General features: G+C 39.6%; 3 protein-coding genes and 1 long non-coding RNA gene across 27 annotated transcripts; 2 read left to right on the top strand and 2 right to left on the bottom strand.

Moving 5' to 3' along the window:
• The first annotated feature begins 32 nt into the window (after window positions 1-32).
• On the top strand, window positions 33-8,745 carry LOC111243842 (transforming growth factor-beta receptor-associated protein 1-like). 2 transcript variants are annotated; one of them, XM_086980869.1, is made up of 12 exons: window positions 33-172; window positions 625-995; window positions 1,517-1,569; window positions 2,214-2,412; window positions 2,806-3,030; window positions 3,661-3,956; window positions 4,354-4,582; window positions 4,946-5,419; window positions 5,590-5,769; window positions 6,153-6,640; window positions 7,056-7,322; window positions 7,562-8,745. In XM_086980869.1, the coding sequence occupies exons 2-12, from the start codon at window positions 924-926 to the stop codon at window positions 7,680-7,682; spliced, it is 2,604 nt and encodes an 867-aa protein (XP_086836995.1). In that variant the 5' UTR covers window positions 33-172; window positions 625-923; the 3' UTR covers window positions 7,683-8,745. The 2 variants fall into 2 exon arrangements, with proteins under 2 accessions (XP_086836995.1, XP_022645771.1); XM_022790036.2 differs by having other exon boundaries at window positions 94-995.
• Window positions 8,076-13,666, bottom strand: LOC111243845 (zinc finger protein 277). Of its 10 annotated transcripts, none has more exons than XR_015321798.1 (3): window positions 10,770-11,174; window positions 9,210-10,396; window positions 8,076-8,531 (listed from the first exon to the last, which is right to left on the bottom strand). XR_015321798.1 is itself a non-coding variant. In XM_086980893.1 (3 exons), the coding sequence occupies exons 1-2, from the start codon at window positions 10,985-10,987 to the stop codon at window positions 9,316-9,318; spliced, it is 1,299 nt and encodes a 432-aa protein (XP_086837019.1). In that variant the 5' UTR covers window positions 10,988-11,174; the 3' UTR covers window positions 8,076-8,531; window positions 9,306-9,315. The 10 variants fall into 10 exon arrangements, 9 of the variants coding, with proteins under 9 accessions (XP_086837019.1, XP_086837015.1, XP_086837013.1 ...); XM_086980893.1 differs by having other exon boundaries at window positions 9,306-10,396; XM_086980889.1 differs by lacking the exon at window positions 8,076-8,531 and adding an exon at window positions 13,528-13,666 and having other exon boundaries at window positions 8,629-10,396; window positions 10,770-11,049.
• Window positions 12,625-24,916, top strand: LOC111243843 (uncharacterized). 14 transcript variants are annotated; one of them, XM_086980874.1, is made up of 9 exons: window positions 12,787-13,246; window positions 14,611-14,708; window positions 16,787-17,026; window positions 17,518-17,734; window positions 18,320-18,400; window positions 18,750-20,271; window positions 20,596-20,926; window positions 22,387-22,601; window positions 22,847-24,916. In XM_086980874.1, exons 4-9 carry the CDS (start codon window positions 17,622-17,624, stop codon window positions 22,961-22,963), a joined length of 2,379 nt encoding a protein of 792 aa, XP_086837000.1. In that variant the 5' UTR covers window positions 12,787-13,246; window positions 14,611-14,708; window positions 16,787-17,026; window positions 17,518-17,621; the 3' UTR covers window positions 22,964-24,916. The 14 variants fall into 14 exon arrangements, with proteins under 14 accessions (XP_086837004.1, XP_086837000.1, XP_086837002.1 ...); XM_086980876.1 differs by lacking the exon at window positions 16,787-17,026 and adding an exon at window positions 13,355-13,576; XM_086980871.1 differs by lacking the exon at window positions 12,787-13,246 and adding an exon at window positions 13,521-13,661.
• Window positions 15,268-16,883, bottom strand: LOC147757338 (uncharacterized). The gene is made up of 2 exons (XR_015321799.1): window positions 16,742-16,883; window positions 15,268-16,078 (listed from the first exon to the last, which is right to left on the bottom strand). It is a non-coding gene; the product is annotated as an uncharacterized LOC147757338 (long non-coding RNA).
• Window positions 24,917-26,458: the final 1,542 nt, after the last annotated feature.

The following is a 26,458-nucleotide window of genomic DNA, read 5'->3' as shown; positions in this document are numbered from 1 at the left end:
ATAGACGATTGACAGTAAAAGAAGAAGTTAACCATTAGAAGAAGGGGTGTGCTATGACTGACGTGCTTGGCCCAGCTCAACGCACGAACCGCTTACTGCCGCTTGACGGGACAGATAGGAACACAAAATGGAACACCCTGCAGAAACGCTGTTATCACAGAGACGATAACAGGTAGTGTAATCTCACAGAAGCCCATGAGTTGTTACGGTCAGAACTTCAATTGAAATGGAGAGGAATCATCGTGGTTTTTATGCCGAAAATTTGTCTTTTTTCGGCAACTTCACCGGGGCCAATCGCGTTCAGTAAAAGTGTTCAATTGAGAAATCGAAAGGAGGGAGACTGTGCCACCGCGGCCTTTTGTAAATTACATTCCGCTGTTGCGCGATATCGCTAAAAATACCGATTTATAAATACACCGATTAGACAAAAAAGAGATGACCGCGGATAGGAGTGCTGCTGTTAGTAGCCTGTTGAGTCGAGCTTATGAAATGAGAAATTCGTAAGGGAAAGCAGAAAGGTGGAAGTTGTTGATGTTTGCCGTTGCTGAAGATCGCGGCCGATCGCTTGCGGCAGAGAGTACAATATTGTGGAGGTTTATGTTTAGTTGCTTTTTTCATCAACAGTGACTGCGGATTTCTCTACGAGCATACGGCGTTTGCCTACGGTGGGAGGAGGCAATCGAGAGGACAGAACGAACCAAACGGTGTGACGACACAGCTGTAAAGTACAGTGACGGGTCCTTTGCTACCGTAGAGCTATGGAAGTGGTTTTTATTTTCTTCGGCGAAGGACTGCCGACGGGGACGTCGAGTGCGGGTGTGCTGCGTTTGTAGGGAAGCGGTGACGTTACAAGAGTTGCGAACGAACAACTAATTGTAGAGGGTTAATCTAACAGAGAGTCGTGGAGATCGTGATCACGAAAGATGAGCCTGAAGGCGTTCGACCTTATTCCAGTCTCGGATACCCTCAGGGGCGTCGAGGGCCGATCTTTGTTGGTAAGCTGATGGACTCATTGAGTCTATAAACGTTGAGTGTTATATGTTGCACGGAAGCTTCAAGATTGGTCATGATATAAACATAATGGTACCAAAGGTGATAACAACAATTCAAAGTTCGTTTCTAGCAATATGTTAGCAATTAGTCGCTTAACTTAACATCTACAAAAAATTGTTCTGACCGATTTGAAATAATTGTCGTATAGCAATGATTAATTACACTGGGTTGCACATTACATTAAAGTTTCAGAAAGAGATTATAAAAAAATCTTGGGTATAATGTTTGATACAATAGAGTACGGCATTCTAAATGTAAACGAGGATGACGACACCCAATGTGCGTGCCGTTTTCAAGCTATGCGACCAATTAGAGCTCCGCAAGCTATAAATTCGTGTGCTAGCGGGTGAGGTCGAGCTTGATTGATTTAACGGAGCCTCTATCGATTGTAGTTAACACATAATTGTGCATCCTATAACGGACGGTCATTCTTTTCTGCGTTGCTGTATATATTTCATTTTAGATCAGCAGCCTAGATCTATGCGGGCCAAATCTATTTGTAGGAGCTACGAACGGGTAAGTATTCGGTTTTATATAAATACGTCAAGAAATGTCTTATTCGGAAATTATGCTTCGGAGACAGTGCTGAATAAATCTGTAGCAAGTTGTCGGTCGAAAATGAATGATATATTTAACTGACGCGAAACATAAATTTAACGTATGTACGTGAAAAACGTAAGTAAGGAAAAATCAGTGAGACTGGAACAATATAAACATTTCTTTGGAAAAAGAAGGGAGACAGGTCTTGAGTTTACAGTTCCGAACATGCTTTGAGCTTGATATTGATAAAGGCAGCAAGCTAACTTACGTTAGCTTGCTGCCTTTACCAATTCATTGCCAAGAAAGACTATATCGATATATAAAAACTGCATCTAAATAGATTTCAGTTCAAGTCATCTACACTTGTGCACCGTGCTTGGCTATCCTATTTATTCAAATTTCCATTGAATGAAGACAGACTAATACAACTAAAAGGTGCCAAAAGTGAAATTCTGAAACTCTAACCGTCGTTTTACAAACTACTACTAGAGTCGAGGGTGAAGGGCTTCCCTAGTCCAACAAGAGTTCAATTGTTAAAGCTGGAATAATTCAAAAAGAGCGTCCATTGCTGCATTCATATACGTTCTATTATTTTGTTGTATAACTCGTGAACGAAACAGGACAATATGTCGTTACTCAATGGTGTTCCAAGACGTTGGATTTGATGCTAGGTTACCAACGGTCGACAAGCAAATTGCCTCTTACCCGACGTCACCTGGCAAAGCCATCATCCAGATCAAAGCTCTATCCGCACTCAACCGGCTTGTGATATTAAACAGCGAAGGCGTTCTATCGGTTCACGATATGTGGCATCTTGAGGTTCGTATCCAATGTAAAAGGAGAAATCCTTTGCCGCCTCTTAGTCAAATCGATAGCATTCTATTGTGCATTTGTAAAACATCGTTTCGGTTCTCACTAATTTATACTACTTATTGTTTGGACATTTATCTATGTATTTCAAAGTCAACAAACTATTCACTGTGTCATTTTAACGTCAAACAATGATCTACTGTATTGGTAGCAAAGAATAAATATAAAACAATTTACGTGTACTGAAGAGCTTTCGTAAATAGCCTGTTATATCTGTAACTTAATCGACTGCGGTAAATTCTAAAGCTTTAACGGTGTAAAAGAAACCGCATCTTCAAATCATCATCACAAACTATTCGCTTAACTTACTGACTTTTTTTATCGATTATTGTCATTATTTAGCCGACTAAGGAACGCCTGCGCGGCCTGACAACGATGTGCCTCAACCCCAGCCCATCACCAGGCCAGCTAGGGTCTTCGGCAAGCGGCCAGGTCGATACACATTCGACCGCCCTTTCGGCTTATCTTTGCGTGGCCAAAAAAAAGCAGTTACAATTGTACAGGCTATCAGAAGAGAAACTCACCCATCACAAGGACTTTAGCGTTAAGGAAAATCCCATAGCAATTGTTAGTATGAAGATCGTTAACTACATTTGTCATGCGTAGTTCCTAACGCAATATGGTTAAAATAATGTCATTTGCAGATTTTGTCCCGCTCTGCGTTTTGTGGTAAGTCACAAATATGATTATTCACCCAAGACAGATAACCATTCAGAACAATTATCTCTGCGCCTTTTGCCCCTGTACTTTAATTATTTATTCAGCATTTATTATACTTCTCGTAAAAATATGATTATATTTCGTTTCGCTATTCGACGATGCTTCGCGGCTGATTAAGCAGTACTCTCCCACTCCATATTCTATACGTAGTCTACAGTACGTTGGGAAGGTACGCCACACCCGGTTATACTAAGGAGCCAGTGGTTCCACGATGACTGAAGGGTGGAGCCGCTAAAAGCGCGAAACGACAGGCAGGAATGGAAACACTTATGAAAATTATGAACGCTAATGGAAAGAGTTTGTGTTATCACCTAAATATATCACACTTTTTACCATATTATGGTTTTCCTAGATAGATTCGTATTAGACAAGAAAATCTAGCTTTGCTTCTTTGCATAACAAAACTAAAACACGGAAAAATAATTAGCTAATTAATACGTCGTATACATTTCGACTAAGCAGTATTTACTACCGCAGGCGATGGTAGGGGATGCGATTTGTTACGCAACGTCAACGCATTACTACCTGTTGAACGTGTCTCTGGGGAGTCATCAGGAAGTGGCGGCCTATTCATCCGAACTGTCACCGCCTCTCATCAAACTCGTTCAGGGGTGCGAATTTCTCGTAACGGGACCATCGAATTTAGGCATATTCGTGTCAGGGGCGGGCGCAGCAACTAAACCCCCTATACCGCTCGGAGAGGGTGTTAGCAGCTGTTCTTACCATCATCCGTATGTTCTATGTATTAATGAGGACACTATTATTATCTACAGGTGGGTGACATGTCTTTGATTTGTATTTAAATCTTTAATTCTGTTAGTGGGGTGCTATAATAGTAGTTGGGTAGAATTTTTTTTAAAATATGACGTAAGCAAGTAATATAGAACGCACTGTTTTCTAGTTATATATTGCTGCTGATTTATACAAAGTAAAATACTTTTATTCTATAATTTTTTTTTGTTACTTGACACATATGGGGTAGTGAATCCCAGTGGTGAAGGTCCAGTGCCTTTCAGTCAGAGATCTTATTTTATTAACGTCATCCTTTTCTTCAAAGACCTAGTCCCGTAGGTTGCAAAACTAAAACATAACTATCTTCGTATTGTATCATGCACCTGAAATATCTTAATTTTAAGATTAACTATGCCACAATCATTTTAATTGTTGCAGTATCTTCGATCGGGAACCCAAACAAAAGATCAGTTTTCCAGGTGGAGCGTGCCTAGACAATTTTGAAGGGATTCTTTTGCTCTGCACTCAAGACATTGTTTTCACTTTACATCCGGTGCCTTGGGACAAGCAGGTTACCGACCTACTCAAGCAGAAAAAAGTGTCCGAAGCTCTTGAAATTGCTAAATCCACGCACAAAGCCAATCTGACACCGCAGGAGCAAAAAGACGTACGTTAACCCTCATTCAACCGTTGTAATCATTAATACTGTGTTGTTATTTATTTGATAGGTACCGGCGAGAGTGGCTTTGCTAGAGAACGCCTAATTCCAGTTTATACAAGAGTAGAGGTTTTTGCAACTCATCCTCAAGATCGCTTAAAATGAATAGTAGACGCTCATATAAAGTGAGCTACACCGAGAGCACTGCGCAGAGCAGCTGCTTATGCGTTACCATTATTACGTAATCGGCTACACTGGACATGTTGCAGCGTTAATTTTTTCCACGATCCCATAATTATTCATTCAATCAACAATGTTACTTTACATGGCAACTAGTTGCTCATAAGCTTGGTTACATTCTGTTCTGTACAGATTATCGCTCAGGTAAAACAACAAGCTGGCTTTATTCAACTTTCCGAATTGAACTTCTCTGAAGCTGGCCAACATTTGGAAGAAGGCCGCGCCGACACTCGTGCTGTGATTTCTCTATTTTCCGTCGTTGCATCGGAAAAGTATTTCGTCAAGGACTCATTCAATACACCGACGCTGGAATCTGTTTGCGGTGGTAATCCGGAAATGCGCAAGAACGCCTATCAGTTTCTCACTTCATACTTGGAGACGAACCGGTACTCGGTCCCAGCCGAACAGCGGCAAGCCGTTGATACAGCGTTGGTAAAACTATACGCGTTGCGATCGCAAGCTGCCGAAGACAGCGACATTCTAACCGCGAAACTCCTGGAAATGATTGAGGCACAGGACACAGTGTGCGACATTCAGGAGTGCGCCGATTTTCTGGCTGACAGACTCGGCAAACATCACTATAAAGCATTGCTGTACTATTCGCAGGTACGAAGCCTTCAACTGTAGAAAGACTATCATATTGGTAATAAATAATACGAAATAGGGCACGACAACATTTGCATGTCTTCAACTCTCTTCCATAAAGCACAATTAAACAGTTGCAAGATTTCTAATTGATCAATTTTAATGGTGATTGAATTTTCGGTGCATAACAGGGCCTTCGTGAACGCGCCCTTGAAATTTGGGAGCGACTTGTAGATGGCCGCTTGAGTGATGCGACTCTTGAAAACCCCATTGGCCTAATGGTGGACATGTTAAAACGGGAAGAGGACACGTCATTAGTGATTCGTTTCGTCAAATGCATATTAGATAGCAACCAGTCAAGCGGAGTCAGGGTAAGCATCTCAGGGGAAATCATAAAGGGAATCCTTGCTCTAATTCGTTCATGTTTCGTTTGATTTCCTCACGTATTGGTATCTTATGCTGTCGAACATGCTTCGGACAGCAATATCTTGCTAAAATGTACGTTTGGCTTAGTGAGATAGGTTATACACGTGTTACTTTCAAACGTTATCAGCTAATTGAGGCTCAAGCGTAAGCTGCTGTCAGACATTGACGTATGTAACTGATTAGCCCTTAGCAGACTGGCAAGAGATCGGCAAACGGGCTGAACTCTTATACCCTAATTGCATCAAAACCAACAACTAGATGTTGTATATTTTCCTGGTCCCTACAATATAAAATTATCGTATTTTGCTTCAATTTTTTCGTTTATTAGGTGTTTGTTGAGCGTTCCCAAGCCATCGACGACGAAACAGTGTTGTCCACATTGCTGAATTATCCTGTAGCAACGATGGAGTATCTCGAGCATCTTGTTCTTGATCGACGAACCACCGACCCAGCTTACCATACCCAACTGGCGACCATCTATTTATCATACGTGCTTGAGTCTTCGAAGAACGGTAGAACAACACCACGTGATTATCGACGCAAACTGCAAACGTTTCTGCGTATGTCTGCTTTCTACCAACCAGATAAGCTGCTCGATCTCTGCACAGCCAATGCACTGCACTTGGAACGAGCAATACTGTATGAACGCCTGGATCGACATGAAGAAACATTAAAGGTTTACGTTCACGAACTTGGCGACTTCGCTGCGGCGAAGGAATTTTGCCATCGTATAAGCAATATCCGTCTCGACCACGACCTGAAATGCGGTGTCTACGGGACTTTGCTCAGTATTCTTATGAATCCACCCCCTAACTGGTAAGTAACTGATTAATGCGCACGTAAAATTCGAAGAACGCGTTTGGCCGAATTCAAGGCATAATTATGATTAGAGTTAGAGAAATAATTCTAATTTCTAGTATGCCGGCTTTTAATCGTCAGTTTGGTTTTTGAATTTGTTAGTAGTCAATCGCTAGAGTGAACCACTGCTGTTGTATATAAATAAGGCGTTAAGCGGTATTAAGGCAATAAATAATACAGGAAAATAAAAAACACACTAAAGCAAATGAGGGATTTTTTAAGGAAGAGCACTGCGCGCACCAATGTGTTTGTAAAACGGCCAGCTGAAAGCGTACAGCTAAGATTCCCAGCAGAAATACGTCGATAACGTGACTCCATTCTACCCTGCTTCGCTCTTTCAATGTATTTATATTTTTCTTTGTTGCTTTTTCAGTGATAGCGCGCCTCTGTATCTGAAGGAGGCAGTGGCGCTGCTGAATGACGACGAGGCGGAATTCAATGTGGACGAAGTCTTGCGGATAGTGCCCATCGATTGGCAGGTCACGTCGTTAGCAGACTTTGTAATACGAGGTTTGCGCAACGCTCATCATCGACTGGGAATGCTTCATATTCGGGTAGCCCTCACCAAACTGGAGAATATGCGCGCACACCAAAAGAGAATCCAAACACAATCGACGCATTTTCTAGTCAGAGAAAACAGGTAATGTCTGTAGTGCAATGGCTTATTTTACTATATGTTCCCTTTAGTTAATCAATTATGCGGTCTTACGTTTGGTAACTATATCTTATAGTATTACTAATCTAGGTAAATTGACACCTAGTTAAAAGATATTAAATGTACTACTATAGCATGGTCTGGTTATGCTTTGGGTGGTACGATATGAAACAACTTTATTCTGTTTTTTTCTCTGCGTTTGGCTGTGCTGTTAAAATTTGCAGAGTTTGTAATGCGTGCAATCGACCGCTGTTAACCCCATCGTTTGTCCGTTATCCAGACGGCTCAATTGTGCACATGCATTGCGCCAAGGCTCACAAGACAGTGCAGCACTCCTACACCTGAACGAAGGATTTAGGCCGTTTGCTTGGTACCAGTAAAGTTTTGATGTAAACTGAACCTATAATGGCCATACGTTCATTGATTTCGATTCATAAAGTTTTGCCACATTATAGTGGGATCAGTTGAACAAACTACCGAACATTTCCTCATATAATCGTTGTTCTGGTGCGGCTAATAGCTGTACGTGCAATCTGGTGCTTTTCGTATGAATCTTTATCAAACGAACCATAGCCGTACCGATGATTATCAACGACCGTTACTGGGGCATACAATTTAAGCTCTATGATCGTTTCATCATGCACTATGTACATAAAAAGCAGAATAGGGCAAAATGAATATTATGTGATTCTCCTATTAAGCAAACTGACTCCACAGCCAACGAACAAATACAGGTAATTGGACTTCCGTTAAGTGCCACTGCTTTTTTATTTCCCGAGATCGTCTCCAAAACTCCTTGCGTTCCTAGATATAATCGTCTATATACATAACATTTTTACTGAAACGCAGCGTGAAATGAACAACAAAAAATTACGCTCACTGAAATTAACCTACTTATATCTGTCTTATATATATGTTGAGAGCAAACGAAATGTGTTCTGTGTTGATGGTATTCTATGCTTGGCTTTCTTCTTAAAGACTAACAGTTAGAACCTACAAACCTACAAAAACTCGAGAATTCCTCTGAAACAGAGAGAGAGAGAGAGAGAGAAAAAAACGACCTCGAGGTATGTACTCGACGCTATAGGTAGCTTTTCTATTTTTTTAATAGAAATTTAAAATGTTCGTTTTTGTATTCTTCTCTGATAACGCATACTTTATATAGAAAAACCTTGATGAAACTTCTCAGATTCCCTGAAACAGAGATGTGGCAGACGATTAAAGTATAGCATGCCGTTAGAACACATAATAAAGCAAAGTATTAAAACAATATTAGTAATAAGACAATAAAGAGTATATATATATATATATATTTAACACTCGGGGCGGCCCATGATGGATGGCCGCTTTGCAGGTTTGTTGGTAGTTATTTAATGAAATAAAAAGTGTTGTGTGACTGTTGATAATATGTTCGGTGTTTTCATTTTAATCAGAAATGGTTACCGTGCTGTTCTCATTTAATCCATGTCTATTCCGACCTCATTGGAGTCAACGCCGCAAATGATAAACCTAGCCAGATTTTACTTCAATTATTTTACAATTTTTCAACAAATCGACAAAAAAATCTTTGGTCAATAATAACTATTATTGTACGTTACTTCAGCTTGCAAAATACTTGTGAGCGCTATTGGAAATAATAGTTAGAACTAATACAGAATGCTAGAATTTATGTATGCATTGCTCTCCATTAAGCTTTTTAACTGAAAATTTGGATCACCTTCTGTAAAGCTTCTTGACTGAACCATAAAAACTATAAAGCAAAAGGTAGTAGCCATTAAACAAAGAGTCACTTAAACCGTACAAATTGGAACGCGACCTAACTACCCCATATCGCTGTGAGAACACAAAAAAAACTCTTAAAAAAATTCATACCGAATTCCTAAGAAACGATGCAAACACGTCGAATGAAGATTCTTCTAAAAAGTTTATCACAGTCAGCTACTTTTTTCTCCGATTAGTCTAACTCACTCTAAACAGGTCATGGGTCTCCTTTTCCATCCTCCTCAGCCTGTTCTAACGACAGCTGTTCCAGTAACTTCGTATTAGGCTGTACTGTATCTTCTGGTACGACCCATTCCTCGTTCGCTTCATCCTGGTTATCTTCCAGAGCCAACAGGAGCTGGTCGTTTTCATACGTCGGAAAGAAGTATCCCGGTTGATCCCATAAAGATTTGGCCGGCGTGCCTCCGTCTGCGTGTGTCGTATCAAGATGCTTGAGAAGATCAGCCCGAGACTCATGTGCAGCTTTGCATAAATAGCAAACATTGATATGTGTTTGTCGTCGGATATAATTGATAAGTTTCACTTGATCATAAAATCCCAGCCCTGTACGGACATTGCCAAAGTCGAAAGCGTGCTTCTCCTTCATATGAGCAAACGCATCGTCCCATTGTATTTCATAATGATCGCAGAAGAGGCAAATTAAGTCAAACCGCTGTTCCTCGTTCCAATCCTCAAAGCGATCGAGATGTTCGTCATCATTGAGGTCCGCGTCCCGATCACCGAGATCATAGCGCCTCCCGGCACTACAATCTACAGTGCCACTTAAACCATCCGCTTCACCGAAGAGATAACTAACAATATAGAATCGATCATATGTCTTGTTATTTGGATTCAAATGTTTATGCTGTTTCTTGCGCATGTGCTCCTTGAGGACGTCCCAGTTTTTAAACGTCTTTTCACAATAAAGACATATAAGCCGATTCAGTTTGTCCTGAAGTAGTGATAGAAATTCGTCGATGTGAACGAGATTGTCAGCGCGACCAACGTTGAAATTGTGGTTAATATACATATGTTGAAAGAGTTCGTGGGGCTTTCCCTGAAACGTTTTTTTACAAAAGAGGCAATTGCGAACCTTCGACTCGTCCGCACGTTCTGTCTGTTTCTGCTCGAGCAGTGGTTTAAGAATCTCTTCCTGGCGTTTTCTTCGTAGATCGTCACGTAGCTTAACGTCCTCAGGAAGCGCTTTGGTGAGCATGAAGAACTTTTTATTTTCTGTTGTATAAATCGTGGCACAGATCCAGCTCAGCTCAGTTGTCATCAGTCGCTGCTTCCAATATCTGAAAACATTTCAGAAGATCATTCATTTGGATTGACTGTATTGTACTTATAATCTCGTGTGCTGTTTTTATTATTAAGACATTTCTCAAAACTGTTATCATCACACCGTGTACGCGTACTCTTTGTATACGAAGAACACGAATATATCTACGAAGTATACTTTAGAGCAGCACAAATTAGCGAATGTCATACTACTTAAATAAAATAATGTTGTGGAATGATGTTGCATACAAAGAAATGAGTTCCATTACGGTCAGTTATGGCATATAGCTTCTCCGTTATTTTCACGAGATCTGTAGGAATGTATTACCCGTTATGTTTCAAACAGACAGTTGACACATATAAAACAGTCTCCGCCGGTAAAAAACTGACCTGCAATACGCAGCCAAATCAGCAATTGCCAGTGCATCTTCAATCACAAAGCTGTGCACTTCCAACAGATGTTTCAAAAGGTTTTGATGGTTTGTTGTTGAATACGTATTTTCACACAAGATACAACATATATTTAATTCTAGCGGTTGCTGTGATCCTTGCGATTTATTGTCTTTGTCACTCGGCGTTGGCAAGTAGAGCGGTTCTTTAAATGCCATCCTATAACAGCCTTCCTTACATTAATACATACACCTGCAGTAAGTAGGAGTATATGGAACACCTGTATATTCAATAGGTGAAAACAGAACTCAATTAGACGTTTTCTGCTATATATACTAAATACATTGATCGAGCATCTTATGATAATCTGAGTAGAAGTTTACCGACAGTTTCGAATGAGGGGTACTTAACGCCACGCATGTTGTTTTTCTAGGATTGATGGACCTGTTGATTTACCATCAAAGGTAAAGAAGGCATAGTTCGATGGTGTAGTGTATTATATTGACAGCACTCAGGGTCGTCGAAAGCAAACCTCGTCTTAACTGATCTATTAAGCTACTAAAAGCCTTGTAGTGTCTATTATTATTATTTTTCAAAAGGTCAAACGCAAGAATTTGTAAGCAGACTATTGTATTTGTTTCAAAACTTCAAACCGTCATTAACAATAACTTAATGTCATTTCATGTTAAGTTAGTAATTTATTTAGTTAAATGTAAGTTGTTATTACAACGACGTTGCCTAAATACTTGAGTTAAAGATATGACTCAGCACTCAATTTTTCATAGACACAGAGCTCTATAACCTTTGATGGTATTCGTCTGTCATCATCGCACATCAATTCTTTTACTAGCGATTACCTCTGATTGAATTGCAGACTACTTTCTGACGACACACTTTAAACATAACCAATTTGTTGCCCTTGAAAGTACACTATATCGAACATCGTTTTAAAATGGGCTTTCCCTACCTTCATAAGGTCATACCTTGAAATAGCCGCCAAAAAGAATACCTATTTTATTCAGTGAATCTGTTTTTCAGTGGCAGACAATGCGATTGTATCAGGATCAAGTGAAAATCATATATATATATATATATATATTTAAGACATATTTCTAAACGTTTTAACCACACGGTAATCAAATGCAAAGTTTTTTTAGCTAACAAGAAACTATATGTATAAACCTTGCTAGACGAGTATCATATTATGCCGCGGCGCTCAGTTAAAGAGTTAAGGATTTTTCAAAAATTTTTAATGCGCACAAGAAACTAGTTCCTATGTAAGGTCTGTATTTCGACAAACTAACAGTGCTTCCGTGCTGGTATTTTAGCGAAGCATTTGCTGCATTGTATTTCAGGACCAATGTCTTTCTTTTGAAAATAGATACCCTGTTTTTGCTTATAAAAACAAGTCTACAGCAAAACACGCGAAAGTTGAATGGAGAGTTTAAAGAGTGAGAGATCCGCTATCGACAGAAGCTGAGATAAAGGCATCATATATACACTCGCAACAGTATCTAGAAGCTTGTTTTCGGTCTCAATCGAAAAAAACCGAAACAAGTAGAGAACGACGCGGAAATCAATTCGTTCAGTGAATTTTTAGAGGAAAGTAGAGAAACTCAAAACAGAGCCAATAATTAAACTCTTAGTTTAGAGAAATCCACAATCTACAGACTCGCCACTTGTCAATAAATGTCGACCTCAAATTCTAGAGCTGTTTTCGCACTACTGATAAAAACGTTCATTTATTTCTTAAAAAGAAGTTTCCATGACGACTCACCAGTCGTAATCTCACAATTGCAATTAGGACATTATTTAGAATTTTCTTTTTTCATACGCATCTTCCAATAGATGCGCCTGTTGTAGTTCTCGTTTAGTCACTCGCTATCTTTCCGCTGGACTTCGAGCGTGAGTGATGCAGCAGCATTTTGTGCTGCCTTATAGCCTCCGTTTCTTTGGGAGAAAGCGGTGAGGTCGATGATACCATCAACACGGTAAACCAATGAAGTGCTACATAGGTAGCGATTATAACTGCGGCAGCGACACCTACCACATCAACAAAATAAATCGGGACACGTTCATAGGCCCGTGATTAGTGCCTTTGGTTGCATTTGTCTAACGCTCGTGGCTGGTTGAACTGCTATTTGCCCGTTGGCCTCCTAGTTATCCTGATATAAATGCTCACTAGTTTTGTTCGTGTTTTGGTGTTATTTGTGAAATGTGTCTGTGGTGTGCTCCGCAACGATCACCGGCTATCGGCTTTGTTACCCAAGCAGATTCCTGCCATTTAAGAGGTCTCTAGTGCTAGAGCAATCTTTCGTTTCGAAGTCGAAGGACAATGAAACGATTCGTCTCTCAAATCGCGTCCTGAATTTACGAACGAGCTAGGCTATAACAACAGCAACTAAAAGAGAAACAAGCGGGCTTCCACTGTCACGAACACGGTCGATGTTCGATGTAAGGCGTTGGATGTTTGTTCGGTAAGCATGCTGCTTGTGCCTCCATTGTTTGACAAGTTAATGATGCTGTGATTTTGCACTCGAGTATTTCGTAATCCTGTGTCCTTACTCCTGTCCGTATCATTGCAGCCAAGAAATACAATACATTTGAGAAAGTCAAACTCGAGATGGCAAGGAGAGATTGCACTGCCTAGTGATGTGACTGTGATCGGCGGTCAGTAAAAAAGTGTTATTGCCTGCGTAAACAATGTTATCACCTTCGCTGTTGTTATTGCTGTGAACAAAATAATTGCAATGAATACCTAAGAAAACAGAGGTTGAAAAGTGGTCTTCATGGCGTGTCTTGCGTTCGTGAGTAGCGGCTCGAATCATTAAACTTGCGCGAAATGATCTACCACTCAGTGTTCACAGCCTCGTTTCTCGTAACTGGACGAAGGCACGTAGCAACAGGCTATAGCAACAACTCATGCGTCATATCTGTTCGCGATACTGCACGAATGTACATTTACGACTATCTATGCTTGTATTTCAGTAGCTCATTGTGAACTAACACGGCGATAGCGCTCGCTGATGACGTGTATGATAGAGGCTTGTTTTAAATTTTATTTGACATTTGGTATATCATTATTGCCTTACTATTTACATTTTTTGTCTGCTAATGTATGCTGAGCATTTTTGTCGGCGTGCAAAGTGTCGTGTGCAACAATGGAGTTCTAGTGTCAGGTAACTCAAATATATATGTATACATTGAATTTTTTTTAATCATTCACCTATTTTATAGTGCTTATCAAGAGCGAGGCGCCTTGGTCGCTAGGTTTTCACGTAGTTAATTAAGCAACAGTTATGCTTTAAGGGAGAAGTGCAATAGTTCGTGGTAAGCATTAGCGCCGATATATATATAGGAATGTGATGCTTGTGGATAATGTACTTTTTCTCTTTTTATAGTAGAGCAACTAATATTAAATCAAAAAAAGCTTTCGAAACCGGAACTGATCCGTCGCACTTACCAGCAATCAGAGAGATTAACAGACAGACATTTACAGGTCTGCTTTATGCTTATGGTAGCTTGTTATACCCTTTAGATCTTCCAAATGAAAGCCAGTCTATAGAGCTATTGTGAAACTATGTAGTCCATTTATCTTTTATCTCTGAATATGTCGAATAAAAAAGAAAAAAGCTTTTTCATCTCACAACACCTGCCAACAATGCCACTATGCGCAGCCTTTATGATGGCCAATTTAAGTTTGAGAACTGACGTCTTTCGTTACCGTGAAATCTGCCATTTTCTTGAAAGGACTAAAAATTGTTTGCTTTTTACATGGTCCAAATGAATCATTCGCCGTTAACGTAAATGCCCTTTAAATTGGACTGATTTTTAAATGCAGCTGAATAAATTGCCGAACCTATTCTGGATGAATGAAAGCGGACAACATGAATGGGCAATCTTGTTCTACGTTGGTGGATTTTCTTCTTTCGTAAAAAGGTAATTTGTCATTTTGTTAGAAAAGGGGACTAAGCCCCGGACCTATACTTTGCATTATTTCGGCAAATGAATGATATTTCTTCTTTTATAATATTATATGTTGTTAAGTCGTTACGGTCAGTGCTGGAGTGATCTCATTCTTACAAAACGGGCTACAAGCAATGCGCATTAATTTTAATAAGCATCGATACAAAAATTGCCAGAGATTCCATGGTGCTTTTCCATAGTGCAATACTAATAGCATGTAGACCATTAAATAAAAACGTCTAAAAATTAGAAATCAAAGTTTTAAGTTAGTCGTTATATAAATCATTAATCTGAGTAAAATCAAATGAAACCATGTTAACAGAGAGGTCTATGATAGAGATGATCTTTCACATAACTGTTAATTCATAGAGAGTAAATGTGTCCAATATATATATATATATATATACATAAATCGTTAAAAATTAAAATTAGCATTGCCCTATCAGTATCTCAAACTTTTCGAGACGCAGCTGCTACAGCTTCGCTTGCATCAAATGCTTGATTCACGTGAGTAGAAATGACAACAATGCCATACCGTATCATTACCTTATTTTATTAAGCCACATTCGCCTGTTGTAAGATATATGCTATTCAGGATAACTGAACCGGTCAGCAAAAATAGTTAATAAATTAAAATTGCACTTTCTGTAGTCATCAAATAATAAGCAACATATGTCACGCACATATTAAATAGAAACTGCATAGTCTTAAGACCACCAGAGTAAGATGTACTATTATCTACGTTTTGTAAAGCTACAGTGAGAAGCAGCTAGCCAGTTTAACGTAAAACGGCCTAGCCCACCATCCATCTCTAAATGGCAAAAATAACCGGTTTGTCTGGTCTATAAAACTAATGGAGTAAACTGTACCGCTTGGCGTCGCTCTAGTCGATGCGCGTAAACAAAAGCGCCTGGTTTGTTTGTTTACAATTAGCGACATTTGCGTGTGATTTGTATGCTTTATGCACATGGTACTGTTGGCATTCATAACACTGTCTTTGCTCTCTTCGAACAATAAACTACTATGTGATGTTGTCATTCCCGTTAATTACTAATGATTTTCTCATGGTTAGTTCCGCACGTCTATACGGTCAGTGGCTTTCGGTGTCCGCTGAGTTCGCCACCAACAACTGGTCCGATCATAAAATCAATGAAAACCAGGTACCGCTAGAGTCAGTAAAAAGGTGACGCTGGCCTTCTGATAGGCCTCCATCGTGATCGTGCTCAGTGCTTGTAAAGAGTCATATCTGATGCTCTTTGGGTTACTCGTTGAAAAGTCCTTGCATGCATTGTGTCCCGCCGTTGAGGTTTTTACAGCCGACGACGCTACACGCGCGATCTCCGCTGCGGTTGGTGAACAAGAAGTAAAGAACGCGTAAGTTACATTTATACCTTCTGGTCGACATCGCGCTGTAGTAGACTGCCATTATATGAGATCCCAAATTCTCTAGTTTCGGAATATCGCTGGCGTTTTAGAAGCGCCAGCGATTGCCTAGAGTCCTTGTAACATTTTCTGCCGAGTATCTACCCTGTGTGCGGTTTACTTGAGTGAAAGGAAAGATAAATTAACGACTTTATTATTAAGTAGTCAATGTATGATCGGCTGAGAAAAAATTAATGTAAGTGCGCTTAAAATTTTTAAGGTTTTCAAGGTGCTGTTTAATGACAACAACAAAAAGCTTTGTACTTGTCATAACATCAACACGTACATACAGCATTATATAAATTGACACTTATTACACCGGAGACAGTTAAAGGTTCAACTATATACAGAGTCTTTGGCATAAACATTCATCAATAACTGGTGCTGATATCTGTTGGAATTCAAGTTGTATTTATCTTAAAAACGAATGAAAAATATTTGTCCACCCATTCATCGCTCTACAGCATGTACTCGAAGTGTACGACTAGTTGCAATGGCCACTTCAGTTTCTCTACATCAAACTGTATACGAACAGATAACCAAATAAGAGACCGGCTCTTACCTAAATACGCAGATGACATTACCGGATTAAATTTTGCTGTCGGTGATGACGATCTCTCGGCTTGCAGTCGCACGGATCGGATTAGACGAAAAAAGCTACTGTCTCTCTCCAATCGCTGGCTGGAATTGCGCCGGTGTTAAGGGATACTGTGTCTTCCGCACTGAAAAACTATTAGAAGATTTTACTCAGTAAATCCGCTATTGATGGAGAGCTGGGAGATGATTATGCTAAAACAACGGTGCTGCTTAATGAAATGTTGGCTGGACGTAAACATCACATAGGCACTCTGACAGCCTACGCGTTGATGGCAAGTCAACCTGGTCTATACTATGCTCAATAGTACATAATAAATATAACGTTTTGAAATGCGTACGCAGCTGGTAATATTCTTGATATTATTAGTATGCAATGACCTAGGACTTAGCTGCAGGAAGCGATTCTTCATCACCGAACACTCTTGATATGTATGCAAACAATCAGTTGTTAAGCAAAATAAAGTTCACAAACAAATAATCATTAAAAGTGTGGTCTAAAAGATAGCAGGAGGACCAACAGTAGAAATCCTCGGACGCTCTGTCGTAACTTAGTGACAGCAAAGTAGCGATATTCTCTCAGCTTTGACTTATGGGTAACGCCATTTTCTAAACACATATGTGATCATTATTAGCACTTGATTCAAGCAGTGTATGCATGCTTGCTCATTGTCAAACCCTCGGTGTTAAGAAATTATCGAGAGCTACCTAGCAATGTTTACTCATTGCCAAACTGAATTTAGAATGTACCCTCTCGTTTTTACAGATCGCTTATTTGCGTAGATCCGGACAACTGTTATCACAACCAAGAAGACTCACCTTAAGGGATCTCTAGTTACAATCAACTAAACCAGAAAATAAGGCATCAAGATGACCGGAGATAGCAACAGCTGCGATGGTGCAGTACATCAATCCCTCGTTCAAGACTGCTCGAACAGAAATTATGGGCATAACGGCCCGAATAACAACAACAAAGCCGTAAAGTAAGGAATATTATTTAATTAACATACAAAGCGTAGAATATTCAATGTATCTGTCAAGGAAATGTAAAGAATAAAAATGTCATATATCTTGTTTAACAGCATCATTTTCAAAATACGAAAAAATAAGCTAATTCAATTTTGTTTTAAACACCGTCAGCACTTTTGCAAGGTGGATCTATGCAAATCTGATGTCCTTTTCAAAAATGGCTCGCAATTAGGAAATCTAGTGAAAACAAAAAAATAATACAATAGCTACTGAAGTTAGTTTTCTTTTGGCTGTGATGTGCGTCTCTGGTTTCGTAAGTCATTATATTCTAACTTAATTGTAATTACATTGGGCTCATCCGTGTCAGTATGCGCAGTGTGCTGTGATATAGCCAATGCTGTAAGTGCACTTACACTAAAAAGAAACAACAGTTGTTTCGACAAACATTTGAAAGGAACTTGAAACGCTTTATAATGCAAACATTTTATTATATCCAATATCTAGAAAAATTGCCGCTCTTAATAACTCTGCGTGGAAGAAGCCTGACTTGGAGGAGCTGCTATGTGTAGGTTTGTATTGTGTTACGTACGGTTTGGCAGGGCTGTGCTGTTATTACGTGGCTGCGAAGGAGATTTACGTGTGTCATACCAATTCAAAGACACCTTCGATGTCTTTTTAAGGCAAGCGAAGTTTACCTGGAAGAATGTATTTCTTTTTTCTCTTTTTTTTTTTTTGTTAATAATGCATACAGCAGTTTCAAAGCTGCTGTATGCATTGTTCAAAGCTGTAAACATTTTGTGAGTAAAGTAGCTACCTATTGAGACTTCTATTCTACGCTCACCCAGATTTCAGTGGTGCAGGGTGACCGCATCACATATAAATTTACCTGTTAAACTTTATGTTAGTGACGTTTGTTATCAAATATAACAGCAGACAATTGTGGTTACCCTAATATTGGAAACTGAACATTGAATTACTATAGGCGTTTGTATAGATGGTTTAAGATCATTGTTCTCTGTGGGTTTACAGGAGTAGTCCTCGTAGGAGTCGTACCCAAACCCGAGAAAAAGAAAGCATGCGCGGTATTTTCGAAATCATCTCTATAAGCGATAGCGGACAAGTGGTCGCCCTTGAAACTGGATGGAAAAACGATATCAACAAGCTGACCGATGGTCTAGCCGGTTACGCAGATTTCTCCAAACCCGGAGTGGATGACATGGAACCAGATAGCATTTACGCGTACAAAGATGGCGAAAATTGGAGACGATGCCGCATGATATCCCGTCACGGGCCTGGACGTTTTCTCGTTGAGCTCATTGATTATGGCGGTACTACTACCACTACACGAGACAAGATTCTCACGTTGTCACAGCTCTATAAAGACTGGAGCGTTAAAAGCATGGATGTACTATTCGCTGGTCACTCGCTTGAAAGTGGATCGCAGGATAACATAAAAGAGTTACAAGACATATTGTTGAATAAAAGCGTCCAGCTAGCTTATACCCAAGAGCGAACCGGCCCACAACAAAGGGATCGTATTTCTGTCACAGAGATCAAGCAGCAAAATGCTAATATGCTCGAGGTGTTGGTTGAAAAAGGCCTTCTTAAAAAAGAAATCCAACAACGGTATCAACAGCAACCATATGATCGCCCGCTAAGCCAACAGACCGTTCATAATAGGCCACAACGACAAGACCGGCCTCCTTTAAGACCACAAAGACCAATCACCAAGTCTGGGTCTGGTCCTCAAAGGTCCGACGCAAGACCGCGACACCCCCACGAAGCCAGTGGCAGCGGTAACGGAACCCAGATATTCGCGCAGGATCCCCTATATGCCTGCTCAGTTGACCAGCCACTTCAGCAACAGATCTCATTCGCGACGAAAAATAGTTGGGGAACGGCTGAAGCCTGCAATGAGGATTCGAGTACTGAGCGTTGGGCCGCGCAACAAGTCGACACAGTTGCCAAGAAGTTCGCCTCCGATTGGAATGACCAGCGTGAGAATCGAGACCCTCAGACTAGTTGGCGCGACGTGAAACAGTGGACTACAACGGAGTGGGACGATGGTATGGATGCTATGCAGAGCACGTCAGCTGAACAATCAGTCGCGCCGGTAACCTCTTACAGTCAGCAACACCAAAGAAAATCCCCTAAAGGCCAACATAACCGGGAGATAACTTCCTGGGCCAACGATCGTACCAATAGTAATGCAGCTGCACGATTGTCCGATTGGGACTGTGATGTCGAATCTGCCGGTCAAGCTGAACTTTCAACGACACATTATCAATTAGCACGGCCAGAGGGTCGGCCACTTCGGGGCCACTCCAGAGACTCAGTCCAACAAGCTCTACTAAGTCAAGGCCAAAAAAAAAAAACGCCTTCAGTACAGAGTGAAAATGAGGACGTATTTAGTTCGGCAGGTGACTGGAGTGATTCAACGAAAAAAGAATCACCGAAAGCCAAAGAGCTACAACGGAGGGTCAAGAACCTCACTATCAACGGGGGGAACTCTACGGACAAATGTGAACGATGCGTTCAGCTAACTAATAGGGTTAGTATACTTCACGTTAATTTACCATGAATACGGTCACATGGCAATGAACAACACTCCAACACTCTATGAATATTAAATTACTTGTACCCATGGTGCATATGGAGGTTTTACCACCAAAAGGCCCCCAAATTAGGGTTTTCTTTATTCATTGGTTATTAAAGAGAGATAAATGACTGATCAATTATTGGTCTTTGAAGATCTTCTTTACAATTTTTTTTTAAGAATAATATCTTAATCTTTTTAGGTTTATCCCTATAGTTTTCTACACAACAAGCTTCTAGAAGCAATTGATAAAACTCTATACTCTGTATAATTTCATAGGTAAACACGCTTGAATCGAGCTTGTACAGTTTGGCGCTTCAAAAATTGATCAGCGCCCGACTGACAAACATCTCATCGGAGCTGCGCCAAGTGAAGATCAGTCTGGCACAACTGCGTCTTGATCCGGCTAGCCAGGAAAACGAGACGGCACTTAGCGCTCTGGCGCATTGTCGTCGCGAAGGCCGCGTTCGTGTTAGAGAAGTAGAAGAACTACTTCTGACTGCTTCCGCGGAAACTTTGGCTTCATTCGGGATGAATGGGTGGTCACAGTTTGTAGGGGTTATCTGGAAGCCCATGATGGACCTTCAGTATTTAGACGAGCGGCCACTCTGTTAGTGTTTGTTTTTTTCACTTTAATACTACTTTCTATATCGCCTTATCGTGTATTGTATAACAATTGTTAATAATACTTGTGCATATAAATTTGTGTTCAAAAATGAATTACTTGTTTCAGATAAGTGCTCATTTAATAGTCCTAATTTAAGTTGTCTATACTGAAGTAATTTCCGTTGGATGCGATAAGCTTAGAGCTCCCCAACACATTTTTCAGATTCGATCATCGGGACAACCCTCAACTCGGCTAGCGATTTTTATTTTACTTCTCCTGTTGTGTCGAAACACGTTTCCTTCAGACTTTTCCTTAGTGTTAGGGATAGGAGAGTTGCAGGAGGTTAGGTCCGACGAATCCGAAGGTCACTGCAAGACATGTATCGCGTTTTTTACAAAAACTGCTGTACGAATAGCTAAGTGTGGGCCGGTGCATTGCTATGTTGAAGGACCTAGGATTTGTCAGAAACGTCTTAGTTTTAGAGTTGGATCGTGTAACTTTTTTTGGTCGCGATTCGTTTTCGGATCTATACACGGAAAATACACCCGTAGCTGTGCAACCATATTTAGTCATCCACAATGATAAGTTAAAACAATTTTAGCTCCCAAATGCGTAAGGTTCTTGTGACACAGTTATTCACGACTATTACTTTGGTGGGCATTTAGCTATTTTTCTCCGCCGCAAGCCATCTGACACTTAAACGATCGATCAAAATGGCCTGACGCGAGCTAATTGAGATTTGTATCTCTTATAGTTCTTCTATGGTGATTCGACTGTTGGTAAGCACGAGTTGCTTCATCTTTTTTACGTTCTCGTCCGTGATTACTATCACAGGCCTTCCAGAATGAGGATCGTCATCGACGGACTCCTGCGCATCTTCGAAATGCTTGAACTACCAGTTTACTTGAGCTCTGCTTAATGTAGGCATTTTGCAATATCCGCAGAGTATCTATGTGGTTGGTTTTATTTTTACACAAAAACTAATGCACGTTTGTTGCTATTTGGAAAAATCGTAGAACGTTCAATATACAAACTTACCCAATCTCACCGAAGAACTCGAGGTTATATCCGTTTGTAATCAAATTTTACCAGTGTGTAGCACAACCTCTGTTCTTTTTGGCAAACAAACGTGGATCGAGAGTGATCATCCAGTGGTGTGGAAATTTAAAGAACTCGTTTACTTCTCAAAGGTTAATTAAAGAAAAAAATATTTCTGTATATTGGCATCCATAAAAATACACCTCTAAACTTGCGAAACTATTTAAACTTTCAACGACTGCGTTAATATGCAATAAACTTTTGAAGCGTGTCTACGTTTTTTGCGAAAATTGTTTCGCTTTTCAGCAGGATATGCTCACAATTATTACAAGGTGTGGTTGATATGAAGCTATTAGAGTGTCACTCGAACGATGATATTACAGTCAGCTGCTGTTATAACCTGTCTATTTTTGTATATTGTATAGCTGTACACAAGGGCACCGTTATTCGCCATGTAGTGCTTGAAGATGACGGACTGTTGGAAGCGGTAAATCCTTCACAGCAGCCATCCGAGAACTCACCTGAACGCGCCACCGTAATACTGGAGAGGGCGATCGAGATTCCGAGGATGTTCCCCGTTCTTCAGGATCTCGCGCCGAATCGTGCACAAGGCCGTGTTAATTCAGTCTTCTTCAGCGAGGTACGAGGCAGTGAGAAATGGATCTCGCATTTTGAAGCGGTTGGGTCACACTGCCATAGTTTACATAGATAAGAGCAATTTTGAATATAATAATAGAGTATTATTATTATAATCATAGAATAATAATATTCTGTTATTATTAGCGCATGCTGGTATTGATAGGAAAACTGCTGAGACTTCTGCCTGTTACTCTGTTCCGTGGACCGTTTTCCTAAAAAGGTCTATATCTATTTTCATGTTTCTAGGACAACTCAAAGGTATTTATACAGTTGGAGTGTCCACAATCAGTTGAAGAAGACCTTGAGGAGTATGCTAAGAGTACGATCGCTTTACTGACTGAACTCCGTGTTATTGATCAGTAAACAGATGTAAAGAAGACTTCAGTGCTAAACTATAGTATGGTTGGTGATGGCAAGAAGTGCCGTAGCACCGGCATTGCAAGCCGTTGCGGTACATCTTGAAATTGCGCAGCCACTGGCCGCCTGAAGATTAAGTCTACAACGAAGCTTCGTACGAGGCTTATGAGAGAGCCCCGACGAATTCACACAATGGCGAGCACCAATCGTAAGCGGTTGTCATCATCAACAGTGACAGAAAAAGAAGCTAATTACAGCTTAGCATATATGCGTGAGAAAAAGATGCAGAATTTGGGGACGCAGGACAGCTCAGAAGAATAACTATATTTCATGTATGCACTCACTATATTAGCTGTCCGAAGCTGTATCAATATAGACGATGATTTACAGTGCCAATATCACCTATAATCGCTTCTATGAAATGTTAAAAAGCCTAGTACAAGTGTCAGCATCTTTTCGTGCTCAAACGACCCGATGAAACAATCGATGATTAAATTTGTGGCTAAAAGTTCAGCTAGAAGCAGACTTAAATTCAATATCTGTTCTAGTAGAATCCATAGTAGTGAATGTATTATTGAATACTCACAAGCCAAGGCAGCGGGGCTTGTGCACCATGAGCTGCATAAATTCAGCTGCTTGAATTGAAATCCGGCTACAACTCAGGTGTGATAGACTGTCATGCAATATTTGTATACTATATGAAACACTATTTTGACATTGTTCCAATAGTCTCAACAAAAATTGGCTTATTAGGATAACTTACACTTTGCCCTGAACGATATTCGAATCCATTATTTTATTTTTGTCATGATATATGTAAAGGAAGCTATGAGTTTGCTTATCCAATGCTTGTACTGGTTTATAGTACACTAATTTTAGTGAATCTCCAGGTTCTGATCAAAACGGACCTTTTCTCTGAACTTGAGTGGTAAAAAGGTACATGAAGCGGCTAGAAACTAAAATCTCTATTGAGATGATGACTTTGGCTAATTAAATACGGCGTGAGTTTGCGCTTTGTGCTATTTATTCGCGCTACAGTTAATGATCCTATAATTATATCTTTATCTTTTGTTCCGTATATATTTTCTTCTATGCACAGCGCATATATATACCACTAGAACATATAAAGCTAAATAAATCACTAGATACATCAAATGTATATTTGCTTAGAACGATATTTCGTTGACTGTAAAAGTGCAAGCAACGAAGAGCAAAAGCACAAACTCGTCGAAAAACGTCGAAACAAAGTCGAAAAACGATAAAAGATGATATACAAATATAGATACAAACCATCAGGTGTGCATTGTATTACTGGATAACAGAGCAAATTAATGGTACAAACCTGCTGTAATTCTGTATTGAATATTGAGTATATTGTCATGAATAGTGTCACACGGCGACAGTGTTTGAAAAAAGTTTTTTTTTTGTAATAACTTGCACATCAACACACAAATGCTTGAAAATGCGTATATATATATATATATATATATATATAATTTTATAGTAATTATACAACAAAAGGTTCAAAGGCTGCCGACAACACAGATCAATGCGGACGAGCAACACGGATATGAATGCGTAAAAAGATGCAAATGACTGCACGGAAGCTATTGGATATCTGCAATGCTCGAATTCGAACGAGAACAAAAAAATATTAAATATTCTATTGTGTATATAAATATGCAACGACAATAGTCATTTTTTATAAGAACGTCTGTATGCGATGCGCAAAGCAGCTGTAAACAGCAGCGACAGCAGCAGCAGAATGATCATTGAACCTGCAATGTTTATACTGTCAACGGTTTGTTGAAAATGACTAGAAATTGTTCGCTACATTTTTAGGCGAACGTTGTTTTTAAACAAATTCAACTGCCTGTCACTTATGGGAATTCGAAACTATGATTTTTAGGAATGAAAATAAAGTCAAATTTGAAAGAGAAAGATTTTCATTGCATCATAGAGGTTATTGTTTTAACGAGAACTAGTGTTGAACGTGTGACCTGTGCGAATAATCCTAATTTCCACGAAATCTTTGACCAGATTTTCCGGAATATCGACAGCTGTGTTCTAAATACCATACGTTATTGTATAGTTTTCTTCAGTAAATCAATGTCCCTACTTATTCAAAACAGTGCGATGGATATATGCGAGAACAAGTATGCATCTAACGAGAAATAAGAAAAGTGCATTAAGAAAATTTTGTCTTAGTTTATTAAAATTGTTATAAAATAGTTGTTTATTAAAATATAGTACACAACATGTGGTGAAAAATATTCCTCAATATATGTTTTTCCGGTAGTTACATCAACGTATTCTCTCTAATTCGTCAACAAGAAGCAATAGTTAATTGTCGAAGTGTACTACTTAATCGCCGGAAACTACATTTGCTTGAGAAAGTGCCCAGTTACGATCTTACGATATGTAGAAACAGATTGATCTGCATTGGGCTGTCGAGATAACTGGTTGGATGTTTTTGATAATAATGAATTTTATCGTAAGGCCTGATATAATGGATATTATTACTATACGAATCTTAGATAATGTCGACGTCGTCAGTATGATTGTCCGATCTCGCCGCATTCGACGACAATCTTTACCAGTGGGGCGTTAGATATCAGACCAGACGGATAGACTTTTTGCTTCAAGCTTAGCAGGTTAGTTGTTGATAAAATAAACTAAATTGGAAATACATAACTGCGTATCAGCAGTCTTGCTTTTATATATAGTCGAAACCATTGTCGCAAAAATTGGAACGCTTGGAAGCCGATAACCCGATGGCTGCTTCGGCTGTTCGGGGAATCGCCCCGTCAACAACGGGAGAAACGTTAACGTGTCAACTTTGCTCAACGCGTTCGTACGCTGAATCGCTTTAACCAAGTTCTGTCAAATTTACCAAAGACTATGATACATTTTGGGGTTCTTCGTATAATAGATTCCCGTATCCCTTCGTATAAAAAAGTCGCCGATAACCTGATATACGTTATCCCTAGTTGGCTGAAATTCATGGCAAAAAACAGCTAGTCAACAGCAGTAGATATCAATGCCTTGCCGATTGGTAGAATCGAATTTTTTGATGACGATTAGCTCAATTCGAATAGCTTTGAGTCTAGTTCTGTCATACGATGTTGATAACAGACATGTGTTTTTTATTTAACAGTTGGCGACTAGATTAAGTAAAAAGGCCTGGATGCAACCCTGGATCGACTTAGATGGCATATCTATAGTAGCGATGCGTCAGCTGTGTAGTAGATAGATTGTCTTTCACCTTTGCATTGAACTAACTAGCAGCAAACATGACCTGAGTTAATCTTGAAATTGTACACAAGAACTAGATGTTTTAATGACCTTAAAAGCTCTATGAATGTCAATTAATAAATTTGTATGACTACTCTTCCATAAATACTAGGTTATTTTGATATAAATTTTTCATTTGTAAAATTTGATGTAATTTTTTTATAAGATCTATTCTATTATATAGCAGTAGTAACCCACGATTAACTG

Source organism: Varroa destructor, unplaced genomic scaffold (assembly GCF_002443255.2).
Source record: "Varroa destructor unplaced genomic scaffold, Vdes_3.0 BEIS01000002.1, whole genome shotgun sequence".
NCBI lineage: Eukaryota > Metazoa > Arthropoda > Arachnida > Mesostigmata > Varroidae > Varroa > Varroa destructor.
The sequence above is the reverse complement of the archived record's forward strand: the minus strand, read 5'-3'. Positions and strand labels throughout refer to the sequence as shown.

Excerpts from the sequence above, each read along its gene's own strand:
- LOC111243842 (XM_086980869.1), top strand. The coding sequence starts at position 924 with ATGAGCCTGAAGGCGTTCGACCTTATTCCAGTCTCGGATACCCTCAGG. Across the intron at positions 1,570-2,213 it reads TTTGTAGGAGCTACGAACGG|GACAATATGTCGTTACTCAA; the intron begins GTAAGTATTCGG and ends TGAACGAAACAG. Across the intron at positions 3,031-3,660 it reads AGGAAAATCCCATAGCAATT|GCGATGGTAGGGGATGCGAT; the intron begins GTTAGTATGAAG and ends TTACTACCGCAG.
- LOC111243845 (XM_086980889.1), bottom strand. The coding sequence starts at position 10,987 with ATGGCATTTAAAGAACCGCTCTACTTGCCAACGCCGAGTGACAAAGAC. Across the intron at positions 10,397-10,769 it reads GATTTGGCTGCGTATTGCAG|ATATTGGAAGCAGCGACTGA; the intron begins GTCAGTTTTTTA and ends AAATGTTTTCAG.
- LOC111243843 (XM_086980878.1), top strand. The coding sequence starts at position 17,622 with ATGACCGGAGATAGCAACAGCTGCGATGGTGCAGTACATCAATCCCTC. Across the intron at positions 18,401-18,749 it reads ACCTTCGATGTCTTTTTAAG|GAGTAGTCCTCGTAGGAGTC; the intron begins GCAAGCGAAGTT and ends GTGGGTTTACAG. Across the intron at positions 20,272-20,595 it reads GCGTTCAGCTAACTAATAGG|GTAAACACGCTTGAATCGAG; the intron begins GTTAGTATACTT and ends ATAATTTCATAG.